This window comes from Ailuropoda melanoleuca, chromosome 3, assembly GCF_002007445.2.
Source record: "Ailuropoda melanoleuca isolate Jingjing chromosome 3, ASM200744v2, whole genome shotgun sequence".
Taxonomy (NCBI): domain Eukaryota; kingdom Metazoa; phylum Chordata; class Mammalia; order Carnivora; family Ursidae; genus Ailuropoda; species Ailuropoda melanoleuca.
Genome location: NC_048220.1, coordinates 44,328,130 through 44,344,049, shown reverse-complemented (window position 1 = coordinate 44,344,049; position 15,920 = coordinate 44,328,130). Strand labels below are relative to the sequence as shown.

The window sequence follows — 15,920 nt, the reverse complement described above, 5'->3', positions numbered from 1 at the left end:
GGGAAGAAGAAAAAGTCTGAAGACACACGGTGGTGATGGTTGCACAGCAGTGTGAATGTACTTAATGCCACAGAACTATCTACACTTAGGAATGTTTCAGAGATTCATCTTAAATCATTACGAACTTTTTTTTTTTTGGTTTGTATTAAGAACACAAATAATGATATTGCTTTATTTTTTTAACAATAAAAGGAAAAGTGATCTGGAGAATAATAAATGTTGAGGTCAAAGAAAAATTATCCCCAATGATCAATCATATTTATGGACATGTTTCTAAGGAAGATCACACACAGAAGTCAGTCTACCTAGGTTCATAATTAGGGTCCACCATTTCCTAGACCTCTCTGTAGACTGCCAATTTTCCTGAAACCCACCTCCCACCCTCCTGCCCCCCAATTCTTTCTTTTAGTAAAAGAATTTTCTGAGTTTTTACTGGACACATGATACCCTGACTTCCTTCCCCAGCCTTCCTTAAAACTAGTTGTGGCCAAATGATCTACAACAGGACAAGGGACTATCAAAGAGGTGATGAGTAAAATTCCTGGGTCATCTCTTTACAGGTGCTTATCTTGCCAGCTGTGAGCTGCGTATGACAACAACGACTTTAAAAGCCATAATACCAAGGATAGCAAAGACTCTCCTCCAGCTCTGGATCATCACCTTTGGACTGTTAGTTGCAAGAGAAACAAACCTTTCTTTAAAAATTGTGGTAAAACATATATAACATTAAAAAATGCCATTTTAACCATTTAAAAAACTAATTTAGACCTTTATTAACAGGTGTTTGCCATTTGACTTTTTGAAAAAAATCAAGTTAACTTTTATTAAAAATTAAAAATAAGGTTCTTAACAATCTCAACTCCTCCAAATATGAAATGATTTAAAAATATTTAATGGTGTATTGAGAAAAACCAGGCTTAAAAAAAAAAAAACATAAAAAACACCAAACCAAAACAAACCCGTTTATCTTTACCAAAAAGGGACATCATTTTTTTTTTTTAAAGACTTTATTTATTTGAGAGAGAGAGAGAGAGAAGGAGCATGGGGAGAGGCAGAGGGACAGAGAGAAGGAGACTCCCCACTGAGCAGGGAGCCAGCCGGAGCTGGATCCGGGCACTCCAGGATCATGGCCTGAGCTGAAGGCGGATGCTTAACCGACTAAGCCACCCAAGTGCCCCAAAAAGGGACATTTTTAGGTAAAAATAATAGAAACCCTATTCTGCGTAGATAATGCAGATTAGAAATTCTGGTTATTTGCTCAATGGGCAAAAGGCAAGCACTTAAGGTCTTCGGCTCTAATCTTTTGCTCATTTCTTATGGCTGGAATTTCTCATTTACCTCTTCTTGTTGGATGACTAAACTGGATGATGTCAACAATGGTAAGCCCACATTTACTTAGCCCTGCCCTCTCAAGCTTGCAAGCCAACCAATTCTCAGCTGTAGACTGGCTGCTTCTGCCTCTGTGAAATCTTGTGATTTGGGGTTTTCTGGGCATCTGCGTGGGTCACTAAAGTTAAATCGGCAGGGACCTTGAGGTGGCTGCTGACACTGGGTCTCATCTTAATTTTCCTTACTTTCTTCAAAGTAGTCCTCTCCAGGCAGTCTCTGCCGAGGAGGATCCCTGTGAAATCGTGGTCTATACCCCCATACACACTGTCTCACTGGTCTGCCTTGCTCTCTTGCACCCTGCTTGTCAGAGCCCTCCAGCACTTCTCCCTGAGGAGGAGGGTTGGAAGAGTGGTCGCCACCCATGGAGAGGTGCAGTCAGGTACAAACTGTGGCCTGGGGGGGGGGGCCGGCACAGTCGGGCCTGGCCTTCAGGAGCACTGTCCCAGCCCTCCTTCTTTCCTAACCCTCAGTATCCTGGTACCTCTGCGGTAACTGGGGAGGATCCCTGCAATGGAGAGCATCTGTAATGGTGACCATCTGCTGCGTATTTACCGCCTTGCGCTGGGGCTCCAACAGGGCCTCTGTACTCTTTCCTCCTCCAACATCAAATTCCAGCCCCCCCCCCCCCACCGCCTTACACTTACACTGTGCAGGTACCTCCCGGGGTTATTCTCTATGGCAGTCTGGTATACAAACACATCTTCCTCGGTCTCATCCCTGTTGATGGAACCACATCAATTTCTTACACTGAACCACTTTACTGTTCCCAGAACCTTTGTTGTGATGAGCTTGCCGTCACTAGTGGGTGCGTGGAGGTGAGGGTGCTGGGCTACTGCCCGAGATACCAAGCCTGGTGTCCAAGGAGCAGAGGGTCGGCGGGGGCTGGGTCATGTCCCCCCACTTGCTGCTCGGGGTGACAGTGATGGGGACGGGGCCAGCTGTGGCAGCTGCGCCCCCCCGCCGCTCCCCCCCCCCCCCCCGGGGGNGTGATGGTAAGTGCCGTGGGGGTGGGGCTGCTCAGGGCTCTCTGGGGTCCACTCTCCTTCCCACTCCTGCCAGAACTCCCATTTTAGCCATTTTTAAGTGTATAATTCAGCGGCAATAATTGCGTTCATTTCACACTGTTGTGCAACCACTACCACTATCTGTTTCCAAAACTTTTCCAACACCCCAAACGGAAACTTGGTAACCATTAAAGAGTAATTCCCCAGTGGCCCCAGACTCTGCCAATCACTAATCCTTTCTGAAGAGAAAGAGCTTTTATCTTATTTGAGTCACTGCGCTTTGGGTTGGCATTTGTGTAGCTGCTTCACCTGTACCCTTCCATCCACAGAGGCTGATATTAGGAACAGGGTACTGCTATAAGAAAAATGAAAAATGTACAGGAAGCGAAGGTGAGGACAAAGACACTGCCGGCTGGGAAGCTGGCGATCCTCATTATACCACGGGTAACATTTGTTAAAATGATTTAATGTCATAACTTGAAGGCAAAACAATTACCTACTGAGTCTTAGCTCTAGGGGAACTGCTGGGGAAAACTAATGCTGGTGCACCTTTGTTGCTATTTGTGACTTTTAGAAAGATTACATGAGAGAGATGAACTCAACCGAGAATGTTCAGTTTGCAAAGATGGAAGGAAAAGACTTCTACTAACAGGTTCTGTCTGTGGCTTACAATCTCGGACTTCAGATGGCTGGCAAAGCCAAATGCTCTGTACTCTTAATTTCAGGAGAAAAGACTGTCCCTCAGAGTTACTGAATTGTAAAGATTAGTTTGAGAATGCTACCTTCCTCCTCAAGCCTACTGTTTCAGAAGTCCCCAAAGCAGACTCCATTAAATCGAGGAAAAGCAAGATGGACAGGATACAGGAGCCAATATAAAAATATCTGATAGGTTTAAGAACTCTTAACCAAAAATATTATTGGGGTAGAATTATTTTAACATGAATATGACTGGAAGCAAACAGACAAGAAACCTACTAAGTTTCTGAGGGAATTATATTACCAAAGGCATCATGAGCTTGGCCTACAAAAGCTTGCGGTTATTTGATCCCTAAAGCAATCCTCAGGCTTCAAACCAGCATCAGCAGGAATCTTTACTAGTAGCCGCCCAGAATATGGTCGCGGAGGGTAACAGACAAGAAAGAATTCTTGGCAGGCCCAACCAGGGATCATGTAGTACAATTGCTAAACAAATTCATGCTAGGAAAAAAACCCCAAATCACTTTAATGAGCTATCCAAGGAATGCTCACAATTCCTGCCAAACAGTTTTTGAAAATTGGTATGGGCCTGTTGTATGTTTCCCATTCTTTCCTTTTCCATATAGGAGTTTTTACCATGGCTTTTGTGTTCCTATTCTAGCAGTGGATGTGTGTCCTGGGGATGAACAGACCACACAACAAGCCCTCTCTTTTGGGTTGCTAGATCATGAAGAAGCTACACGTGGAGAGGACTCCAGACATCCTGGTCTTTGAGCTCAAGGCAGTAACTGGCTATGATCCGGCAAATGGTAAAAGGGTTCTATGTGTGGAAAAAAAAGGCGCTCACGGTTATCCGGAGAGGCAGACTGTGTTGGAGCTGTCTCACTGACTCTGAGAATGCGTTTCTAATTCTTCCTTTTTACCTTTTGGTAATAGAATCCCCTCAGCTGGATAAATGGTTGTCAGCTGAAGACTACGTTTCCCAGGTTCCCCTGCAGCTAGCTATGACTAGATGATGGACTAGGAGGTGAATGGAGTTGATGTCATTTACAGGTCTTCTTAAAGGTGCTGTCTCTGTCCTTTATTTTTCCTCTTCCAGACAGGCTGGGAAATGGTGACAGCTGGAATGGCCTTGGAAGTCATTTATTGAGGACAGAGAGGTGCTCCACCAGCCTCGGACTGTTGATTTGGTAAAAGAATACAACTTTTAGTTTATTTAACCCATTCTATTTTAATTAGCACAGCTTAGGCTGTGGCCACACCAAGGCTACCAATGAGCAAGGGAAAAGCTAAAAGCCTTCAGGAATCAGGAGGCATAATACTTGCACAAACAGGCATATTGGTCTCTGAGCTGACTTCAACATTGGTAAACAAAGCAAACCCCTTTCTTAAAATCTTCCACAAAAACAAAAGAAAGACAAACATTCAGAGTACCTCTTTGCACCTTGTATTAAAAGCCATTTCCATCTTCCTTCTAGTTTCAGGGATACAGCATTTCTTCATGACAGGAAAATAGTGTGGATATTTTAAGGTAATTTTATACTTGTCATCATCTGTCTTTTCTAAACTGTCAATGAAATCATCAGGAAGAGCACCTGCAAAAAATCATTTTCTCATACATCAATTTTTCCACTCATTATTAGTTTATTGAGCATTGGCATGGTGCCTTTAAGAAGCTCTAGGAATTCTGTGGAGTAATTGAAATTCAAGTAAAATAATGACAATCCTTATAATATCATTTTGATGTTACTGGAATGGGGGTGGTGATTAGAGGACAGGTGGCTTAGGAGATGGTAATTCAAAATATGAATAGGCTTCAGTGCACTTGTGCAGATGGTGTTTTGATGGAGAACAGGCAAAACTAAGCCAAGAAAGATCCAGAACAGATTAAGAAGAGACTAGTTTAATGTAGGGGATATTACAAGGGAAAAAATTTCAAGGCACCGAAGGCTGTTAAACACCAGCACAAGTTACCAAGAAATATTATGAAATCTCTTTTGGAGCATCTCTAGAAATAATATATACTCTTAGTATCATAAAATCTAGGCATGGTTCAGTTGTCTATTCTGTAGAAGGGGTGATGGGTTCTGTGAAGGTACTGGATCATTTTTTAAAGATTTCTTTCAACTTTGATTTGGCAAACTATAAGGTAACATTATTTCCCTAAATTATATTATTTAAACAGAAAAAACTCCCAGAATTTTACCGAGTTCAGCCTTGGAAAATACAAGGAAGGTATCATCCTCATTGAGGTTTTTGTTGAAGTCAATACATAGCTCACTCATTCTTTTCTTCATTGCTTTGATTTCCTGAACAGAAGACAAAACACAGAATATTAACAATAAAATGAAACTTTCATTTTAAATGCCACCAGTCAAGTAAGTTTCACTTTTATACGAAGATTGGCTTGTATGTCCAACCCTCCGGAAGTATGTTTTTTAAAAGATATGTTTCATAAAACAGTTTTTTACAGTCTTCTGTGCTGTGTCCATGAGTATCTGTATGCAACATGTACAAAAAGGCAATCCCAGTGAAGTGTTAGAAATAAGTCGTAAACTCGTAACAACTGAATAAATTTAGGAGGTATGGTCAAAGCAGACTCAGGCACATAATATATATACACAATAAATAGTTGCTGGGTGAATGAATGATTCTAGTAGCCTGTTAATAATTAATCTTGCCAATTCAAAGTTTTAATGTAGCAATCAGTATTTGGTGCTGAAGTAAAAGGAGAGACAATTAATTCTATGGTTGCTTTGGAAAAAAGGTCATGTCTTAGTTTTAAAGACCTTTGTAAACTAAGGTGATATGGACCTTAACAATTGTATAAAAACTATTAGGTGGGAAATCAAAGGAAGAAAAAAAGGAAACCACAAGAAAAAACACGAAACATTTTTATTAACTTGTCCCATCTTCTAAAAATACTAGATAATGAAATTTACATCAACCTTAATGGTTCTCAAAGCATGGCCCTGACCAGAAGCCTCAACATCACCTAGGAATTTGTTCGAAATTCACATTCTTGAGACCCATACCAAACCAACTAAAACATAAACTCTCAGAGGTGGGACCCTGTACTCAGAGCTTCAACAGCTTTGCTGTAAACCATCACTTGGTTTGGATGTCTTTCACACTTGTTTCCTGTTCTACTGTGGAGAAGAATGACCTGGTAATTCTGATGTGCACTAAAGCTGAGTCGGCTGAATGAACACATACTGTGTAGTACTGTTCTTGGACACTCCAGTTGTCACCCCAAGCTCCATTCCACCTTTCCCCCATTCTACATTAGCCATGTAGTTTGGGTGGGACCTGACCCTATCCGAAGTTCCAGGGTAACTCTACACCAGTTACATAATCCCATCCTGGCTGTAGTATGGACTGGTTCAGGTAAGCCAGGCCTGGCATTCTCCTGCCTAAGGGGAATTCAGGATTAGGCATATGATCCAATCTGGGCCATTAAGACACGAGGGGAGATTTGAGGGAGGCTTCTCTAGGTCCTTCTGGATGGTGGATCTTCTAGTTACACAAGCAAATAAATCCCTTCTATTGTTTAAACTGCTTTAACAGGGTTTTGTCAGTTGTAAGTATATTTCAACTAATACAATGCCCCAAACAGAAATGATGACTGACCCGGAAGACAAAAGGTAAGGTAAGTGAGATCAGTCACACATTTCTCCTCTAACTAAGGTGAAGAGGATACAAGCCGTTCGAAGGGCATTTAGGTGACAGAAAGGTACGTGTATCTCAGTGGTGCCTTCAGTTATATCTACTATGCTGACATCACTTGGTTTGGATGTCTTTCACACTTGTTTTCTGTTCTACTGTTTATAAGAATGACCTGGAAACAGAGCATGGATTATATGTCCTGTCCAAGAAGAATGATTTAATTCTGTAGCTGGTTTACTTCTGAAACTGGATGATGGGATCAGCATTAGACAAAAGAAAAAGTTTGAGAAGCACTTTTCAGTAGCTAATCTGTCTGTCTTTAAAGGGCATATGCAGCACCCGAGGTTGACAAGGTCATGGAGGGCAGAGCTATAAGTGTTTAACTTGGTACAGTCCTTGCACAGCACCTCTCCTTCGATGACAGGGCTTTTCTGTGCATTGCTGAAGAAGGCAGAGGAGTAGGAGACCTAAATTTCCTTTTGTGTTTTTTTTTTTAAACCATTCTGAACACCTACGAACTCAACTGGAGAACGAAGAAAATAGCAACTCTGTGAACAGAAAAGTAACCACTTTCTGGAAGGCAGGATGTGTGGAGAAGTGAATCCAAAGTGATATAGGGGAAGATAGACTGCAGGGCGATGGAAGCCTCCATCATCCGGTTACCGGCAAGTGATAGAGCCTGGAACTTTTAGAAGTCTACTCCAGTGAGGGACGTCACTCTGGTGGCTAAGCAAGAATAGGACATGTGGTCTCAGGACCCTCGGGGTCACAGAAAGACTGAGGGTGCCTGAGGGCGGCAGAGCTCCGAGGTATCAGAGTGGGGAAGTCAGCTGCAAAGAGAGAGTCGAGGAGTGGGCTCTCAGTTTGGGGTGGCCATAACTGTGATCCGAGGCACAATCGGGTCACTGCTCTTTGCGCTGGGGCCCAACAAGCAGCAGATTGGGGAACTCCCCTTCCTCCCCAGGGAGGAGTGGTGCAGGGGCAAGCCGCAGGAATCTCCTGGGTTTGGAGATTCCAAACAGGGCCGTGTACCAGAGATAGAACCGTGAGGTCAAAGGCTGGGCAAGCACAGAGTGTGGACAGAGACCAGGGAGACAGGAGTGACTGACTGCTTTTCTCTGAGGGCGCACTGAGGAGTAGAGCCCCAAGCTCTTAGCATCTCCGGGGCCAGAGATTGGGAGGCCACCATTTTCATTCTCATCCTCCAGAGCTGTGCGGAAAGCCTTTAGCGAACAAAAGCTACCAAGGGCAAACCCAAGAAGATGACTTAGCCTGGCCCCTGGCAAGCGCAGTGCAACTCCATCTGGGGCAAAGACACTTGAGCATCACTGCAATGGGCCCTTCCCGCAGAAGATCAGCAAGAACATCCAGCCAAGACCAAGTTTCACCCATCAATGAGAACTGTGAAACTCCAGTGCTAGGGGAATACAGCACAGATAATTCATGGCTTTTTCCCATGATTCTTTAGTTTTTCAAAGTTAATTTTTAAAATTTTATTTTTTTCTTTTTCTTTTTAAATTATTCTTATTTCCTTTTTCAACCAACTTATATTACCAATTCCTTTTTAAAATCTTTTTTTATTTTTACAGTAATAGTCTAACCCTTCATTGTATTTAATCTTATTTTTTGTATATATATAAGTTTTTCTTTCTTTAAAATTTTGGGATGCAGTTTCTTCCAACAGATCAAAATATGCCCAAAATCTAGGGTATGGCTCTGTTCTATTCACCTGCCTGATCACATTCTCTCTCTCCTTTTTTTTTTTTTTCAATTTTCTTTCTTTTTCAAACCAACTTCTTATCAATTCCTTTTTTAAAACCTTTTTTTCATTTTTATAGTCATATTCCATCCTTTTTTGTATTTAACCTTATTTTTGTACATACATAAGTTTTTCTTTCTTTATAATTTTGGGATGCAGTTTATTCTAATAGACCAAAATACACCCAAAACCTAGTGTATGGCTCTGGTCTATTCACCAGCCTAATCATATTCTTTTTTTTTTTCTTCCCCCCCCCGGTTTCAGATCTCTTCTGATTTCTTTAGTGTATATTTTTCTGGGGTCATTGTTACCCTTTTAGCATTTTGTTCTCTCGTTTATCTGTTCTTCTCTCGACAAAATGACAAAATGGAAAAATTCACCTCAAAAAAAAAGAACAAGCGGCAGTACTGACTGTCAGGGACCTAATCAATATGGACATTAGTAAGATGTTGGAACTAGAGTTCAAATGACGATTATAAAGATACTAGCTGGGCTTGAAAAAAGCACAGAAGACACTAGAGAATCCCTTTTTGGAGAAATAAAATCTAACGAAGTCGAAATCAAAAAGGCTATTAATGAGGTGCAATAAAAAATGGAGGCTCTTTAACCGCTAGGATAAATGAGGCAGAAGAGAGAATTAGTGACATAGAAGACAAAATGATGGAGAAAAAAGTTGAGAAAAAGGGAGATAAACAACTACTGGATCACAAGGGGAGAATTCGAGAGATAAGTTATACCATAAAGTGAAAGAATATTAGAATAATTGGGATCCCAGAAGAAGAAGAAAGAGAGAGAGAGGCAGAAGGTATATTGGAGGAAATTATGCAGAGAACTTCCCTAATTTGGGGAAGGAAACAGGCATCAAATTCCAGGAGGCACAGAGAACCCCTCAAAATCAATAAAAATAGGTCAACACCCCAACCATCTAATAGTAAAACTTACAAGTCTCAGAAACAAAGAGAAAATCCCGAATGTAGCTTGGGACAAGAGGTCTGTAACCTACAATGGCTGGCAGCAGACCTATCCACAGAGACCTGGCAAGCCAGAAAGGCCTGGCATGATATAGTCAGGGTACTAAATGAGAAAAATATGCAGCCAAGAATACTTTATCCAGCTAGGCTGTCATTGAAAATAGAAGGAGAGATAAAAAGCTTCCAGGACAAACAGAAACTAAAAGAATTTGCAATCACCAAATCAGTCCTACAAAAAATATTGAAAAGGGTCCTCTAAGCAAAGAGAGAGCCCAAAAGTAACTTCAACCAGAAAGGAACTGAGACAATATACAGTAACAGTCACCTTAGAGGCAATACAATGACACTAAATTCATATCTTTCAATAGTTACCCTGAATGTAATTGGGCTAAATGCCCCAATCAAAAGACACAGAGTATCAGATTGGATAAAAAAGCAAGACCCATTGATATGCTGTCTGCAAGAGGCTCATTTTAGACCCAAAGACACCTCCAGATTTAAAGTGAGGGGGTGGAAAACCATTTATCATGCTAACGGACATCAAAAGAAAGCTGGGGTGTCAATCCTTATAACAGACAAATTAGATTTTAAGCCAAAGACTGTACTAAGAGATGAGGAAGGACACTATATCATACGTAAAGGGTGTATCCAACAAGAAGATCTAACAATTGTAAATATTTATGCCCCTATCATGGGAGCAGTCAATTATATAAGCCAATTAATAACAAAATCAAAGAAACACATTGACAATAATACAATAATAGTAGGGGACTTTAACACCCCCCTCACTGAAATGGACAGATCATCTAAGCAAAAGATCAACAAGGATATAAGGGCTTTCAGTGACATACTTGACTGACGGACTTCACAAATATATTCAGAACATTCCATCCCAAAGCTACAGAATACACATTCTTCTCAAGTGCACATGGAACATTCTCCAGAATAGATCACATCCTGGGTCACAAATCAGGTTTCAACCAGTACAAAAAGATTGGGATCATTCCCTGCATATTTTCAGGCCACAATGCTTTGAAAGTGGAACTCAATCACAAGATGAAAACTGGAAAGAACTCAAATACATGGAGGCTAAAGAGCATCCTACTAAAGAATGAATGGGTCAACCAGAAAATTAAAAAAGAATTAAATTCATGGAAACAAATGAAAATAAAAACACAACCGTCTTTGGGATGCACCAAAGGCAGTCCTAAGAGGGAAGTACATAGCAATACAAGCCTTTCCCAAGAAACAAGAAAGGTCTCAAATACACAGCCTAACCCTCACCTAAAGGAGTTGGAGAAAGAACAGCAAATAAAGCCTAAACCCAGCAGGAGAAGAGAAATAATAAAGATCAGAGCAGAAATCAATGAAATAGAAACCAAAAGAACAGGAGAATAGATCAATGAAACTAGGAGTTAAGATTGATAAACCCCTGGCCAGACTTATCAAAAAGAAAAGAGAAAGGAACCAAATAAATAAAATCATGAATGAAAGAGGAGAGATCACAATCAATACCAAAGAAATACAAACAATTATAAGAACATATTACGAGCAACTATATGCCAACAAATTAGACAATCTGGAAGAAATGGATACGTCATTCTTAGAGACATATATACTAAAAAAAAAGAACCAGGAAGAAATAGAAAACCCGAACAGACCCAATCCAGCAAGGAAATTGAAGCAGTAATCAAAAATCTTCCAAAAAACAAGAGTCCAGGGCCAGATGGCTTCCCAGGGGAATTCTACCAAACATTTAAAGAAGAATTAATACTTATTCTTCTGAAACTGTTCCAAAAAATAGAAACAGAAGGAAAACTTCCAAATTCATTTTATGAGGTCAGCATTACTTTGATCCTAAAACCAGATAGAGGACCCACCAAAAAGGACACTTACAGACCAATATCTCTGATGAACATGGATGCCAAAATTTTCACCAAAATACTAGCCAATATGATCCAACAGTACATTAAAAGGATTATTCACCACGACCAAGTGGGGATTCATTCCTGGGCTGCAAGGTTGGTTCAAATTCCGCAAATCAATCGAAGTGATACACTACATTAATAAAAGAAAGGACAAGAACCATATGATACTCGCAATAGATGCAGAAAAAGCATTTGACAAAGTACATCCTTTCTTGATTAAAACTGTTCACAGTGGAGGGATAGAGAGTACAAACCTCAATATCATAAAAGCCATCTATGAAAAACCCACAGTGAATATCATTCTCAATGGGGAACAATGGAGAACTTTTCCCTAAGGTCAGGAACAAGGCAGGGATATCCACTCTCACCATTGCTGTTCAACATAGCACTATAAGTCCTAGCCTCAGCAATCAGACAACAAAAAAATAAAAGGCATCTGAATCAGCAAAGAAGAAGTCAAACTCTCACTCTTTGCAGATGACATGATACTCTATGTGGAAAACCCAAAAGACTCCACCCCGAAATTGCTAGAACTCATACAAGAATTCAGCAAAGTGGCCAGATATAAAATCAATGCACAGAAATCAGTTGCATTCCTATACACTAACAATGAAACAGAAGAAAGAGAAATTAAGTTGATCCCATTTACAACTGCAGCCAAAGCCGTAAGATACCTAGGAATAAACCTAACCAAAGAGGCAAAGGATCTGTACTCAGAAAACTATAAAACACTCAAGAATGAAATTGAGGAAGACACAAAGAAATGGAAAAATGTTCCATACTCATGGGTTAGAAGAACAAATATTTTTCAAATGTCTATGCTACCTAGAGCAAGGTATATATTCAAGGCAATCCCTATCAAAATGCCATCAACCTTTTTCACAGAGCTGGAACAAATAATCCTAAAATTTGTATGGAACCAGAAAAGGCCCCAATAGTCAAAGGAATGTTGAAAAAGAACACAAGAGTTGTTTGGCATCACAATTTCGGACTTCAAGATCTATTACAAAGCTGTAATCATCAAGACAGTATGGTATTGGCACAAAAACAGACATACAGATCAATGGAACAGAATAGAGAACTCAGACATGGACCCTCAACTCTATGGTCAACTAATCTTCAACAAAGCAGGAAAGAATATCCAATGGAAAAAAGACAGTCTCTTCAACAAATGGTGTTGGGAAAATTGGACAGCCACCTGCAGAAGAATGAAACTGGAACATTTCCTTACACCATACACAGAAATAGACTCAAATTGGATGGAAGACCTAAATGTGAGACAAGAATCCATCAAAATCCTTGAGGAGAACACAGGCAGCAACCTTCGACCTCAGCTGCAGCAACTTCTTCCTGGACACATCGCCAAAGGCAAGGGAAGCAAGGGCAGAAATGAACTACTGGGACTTCAACAAGATAAAAAGCTTTTGCACAGCAAAGGAAACAGTCAACAAAACCAAAAGACAACCAACAGAATGGGAGAAGATATTTGCAAATGACATATCAGATAAAGGGATAGTACCCAAAATCTATAAAGAACTTATCAAACTCAATACCCAAGGAACAAATAATCCAATCAAGCAATGGGCAGAAGACATGAACAGATGTTTCTGCAAAGACGACATACAAATGGCCAACAGACACATGAAAAAGTGCTCAACATCACTTGGCATCAGGGAAATACAAATCAAAACCACAATGAGATACCAGCTCACACCAGTCAGAACGGCTAAAATTAACAAATCAGGAAATGACAGATGTTGGCAAGGATGTGGAGAAAGGGGAACCCTCCTTCACTGTTGGTGGGAATGCAAGCTGGTGTAGCTGGTCTGGAAAACAATATGGAAGTTCCTCAAAAAGTTGAAAATAAAGCTACCCCATGACCCAACAATTGCACTACTGGGTGTTTACCGCAAAGATACAAATGTAGTGATCTGAAACGGCACCTGCACCCCAATGTTTACAGCAGCAATGTCCACAATAGCTAAACTATGGAAAGAGCCCAGGTGTCCATCGACAGATGAATGGATACAGAAGATGTGGTATATATATACAATGGGATATTATGAAGCCATCAAAAAAGGAAATCTTACCATTTGCAATGACATGGATGGATTAGAGGGTAGTACTACGCTAAGCAAAATAAGTGAATCAGAGAAAGACAATTATCAAATGATCTCACTGTATGTGGAATTTGAGAAACAAGGCAGAGGCTCATGGGGAAGAGAGGAAAAAATGAGACAAGATGAAACCAAAGAGGAAGACACACCATAAAAGACTCTTAATCTCAGGAAACAAACTGAGGGTTGCTAGAGCGGAGGGGGGTGGGAGGAATGGGGTGGCTGGGTGATGGGCACTGGGGAGGGTAAGTGTTGTGGCAAGCTTTGTGTATTGTGTAAGACTGATGAATCACAGACCTGTACCCCTGAAACAAATAATACATTATATGTTAATAATAATAAAAAAATAAAGGGCATATGCATTTGACCCTTGAGCAACAGGAATTTGAACTGTCTGGGGCAACTGATATACAATTTTTTTTTCAATAAATAAAGTTCAGTACTATAAATGTGTTTTTTCTTCCTTATAATTTTCTCAGCAACATTTTCTTTTTTTCTGGCTTACTGTAAGAAGATAGTATATAACCCATATAACATACAAAACACATGTTAATTGACTATGTTATGGGTAAAGCTTCTGGCCAATAGCAGGCTGTTAGTAGTTAAGTTTTTGGGGAGTCAGAAGTTACATGGATTTTTGGGCAGGGGGGAGGGTTGCCACCTCAACTCCCAGGTTGTTCAAGAGTCAACTGTTTTAATCATAGGGTATTTAATTCCAAAGTCCTTATATTAAAACTCTCCACCATAAAAATTTTATTACCAGTGACCAAGAGAGTGAGAGTGCAAATCAACTATTAAGACCTGGAACCAGCCATAAGAAAATGTAAAATAGAGCGAAAATAAGCCCCCCACACATGAAACAAATATAATTTGAAGAGGATTAAAAAAAAAAGATGATTATCAGCTGTCTGTCAGTCACCATGAGATTAAGAGGAGTTGTAGAATTTAAAACCACTGACTACCAAATACATTGTAAGTGGATTTGTATTATGTATTATTTTCCATATCACAAATGTGTTGTTTCTCAACCTGTTTTTTGTTGTATTTTTTTATTTGTCCCCAATATGAAAAAGAAACATATACTCACATTTTGTATTTGTTCTGGAAGATGTAGCCCATTCCTTTTCCCCATTTTAATGGACTTTTCCAAGTATCTTCTGGCTTCAGGTTTTATCTTACTCAGATCACATGTTTCCTGAAATGAAAGAGTTGACAATCATTTCTGTTACAATAGTGCATGGGTAAATTATAAACCGTGAGACCGAAGCAAATTTATTCATCATTCTCTGTTGGCCTATGAAGCACATAGGTGATTACGAGGCAGGTTCTTTTGAAGACCTAATTTCTTTTATGCTTTAGTGAGCTTTGCTCATTTAAAGGAGAAAAATTAAAGAAAAAGCTAACCAGGATTGCCTTGCCTTGCATCAGAATCAAGAGTGCCTGTACCACTTGAAAGTGTGATAATAGAAACATTTGCATAATCTCATTCTGAGCATTCTCTATGACCATGATCTTTTTCAAAAAACATATTCCTTATCACAAATCATCTGGATTTAATTTTCCATCATTTGCTAACCTGGTTCCACTTGAGAGGCAGGAATAGAAATAATGGGCAAATTCTACACAAATGGAGAGTCGGACGCTTTTGCCAACATACCAAACAAGGACAGCTGGATAAAACCCCAGCCAAAGGCTTCCAACACTTCAAAAATGCCTTACTGTCATTTGGCAAGAGAGATCAAGAGACTACAGCAAACAGCATATGAACAAGTATCTGGGGAAAACGAGTCAACACTGCACAAAAAGGAGGAAAGCTGGACAGAACATTTGAACCCGTATGCAGCAACACAAACAACATCACTCACAAGAATGGAGGGCCCTGGAGGAGAATGGAAAATTCCCCTGGCAATAGCAAGGTAATAAAAACACCAGATGTTTCTTCAAAACAGGTGGCAGAATATATATGGCACATCTGGATGGCTGGTCAGTTCATGGTCCCTGGGAGGAAATGCACTCCAGACAGACTTAGCAGGTGTAATGGATTCAGTCTGGGTGAGAGCCAGTGAGGGACATCTGTCTCTACAGCCTTAGAGAGCTACCATTGGGTGTACTCTCTCTCCATCAAGACCTCGGCTGCCCGCCTCTGAGGTTTATATTTTCCCAACTAAATACATCTTTGAAAGAACAATGTTTAGCTTTAGAGCCTGCATGTTAGACTGTTGGTGTAAGGCGTTTGCTGCAAATAATTCTGTAATTTTTCACTATGTTGCAGCAGGCAAATAGCTGTATTTTATAAGATTTTTAAAAAGCTTTTAGGGGCGCCTGGGTGGCTCAGTCGTTAAGCGTCTGCCTTTAGCTCGGGGCGTGATCCTGGTGTTCTGGGATTGAGC

The 15,920-nt window shown here is 40.4% G+C and overlaps 1 protein-coding gene and 1 pseudogene across 2 annotated transcripts in view; both read right to left on the bottom strand.

Moving 5' to 3' along the window:
• The window catches only part of NLN (neurolysin), a 99,283-nt gene that overhangs the window by 33,255 nt on the left and 50,108 nt on the right, over nt 1-15,920 (bottom strand). For both annotated transcript variants that reach the window (XM_034656288.1, XM_011225077.3), the window contains 3 exons: nt 14,618-14,725; nt 5,296-5,398; nt 4,524-4,684 (listed from right to left, as the gene is read on the bottom strand). In XM_034656288.1, coding sequence (XP_034512179.1) covers nt 4,524-4,684; nt 5,296-5,398; nt 14,618-14,725 — 372 coding nt within the window. The remainder of the gene's footprint in view (nt 1-4,523; nt 4,685-5,295; nt 5,399-14,617; nt 14,726-15,920) is intronic.
• LOC109489643 lies at nt 1,175-4,427 on the bottom strand (annotated as a pseudogene).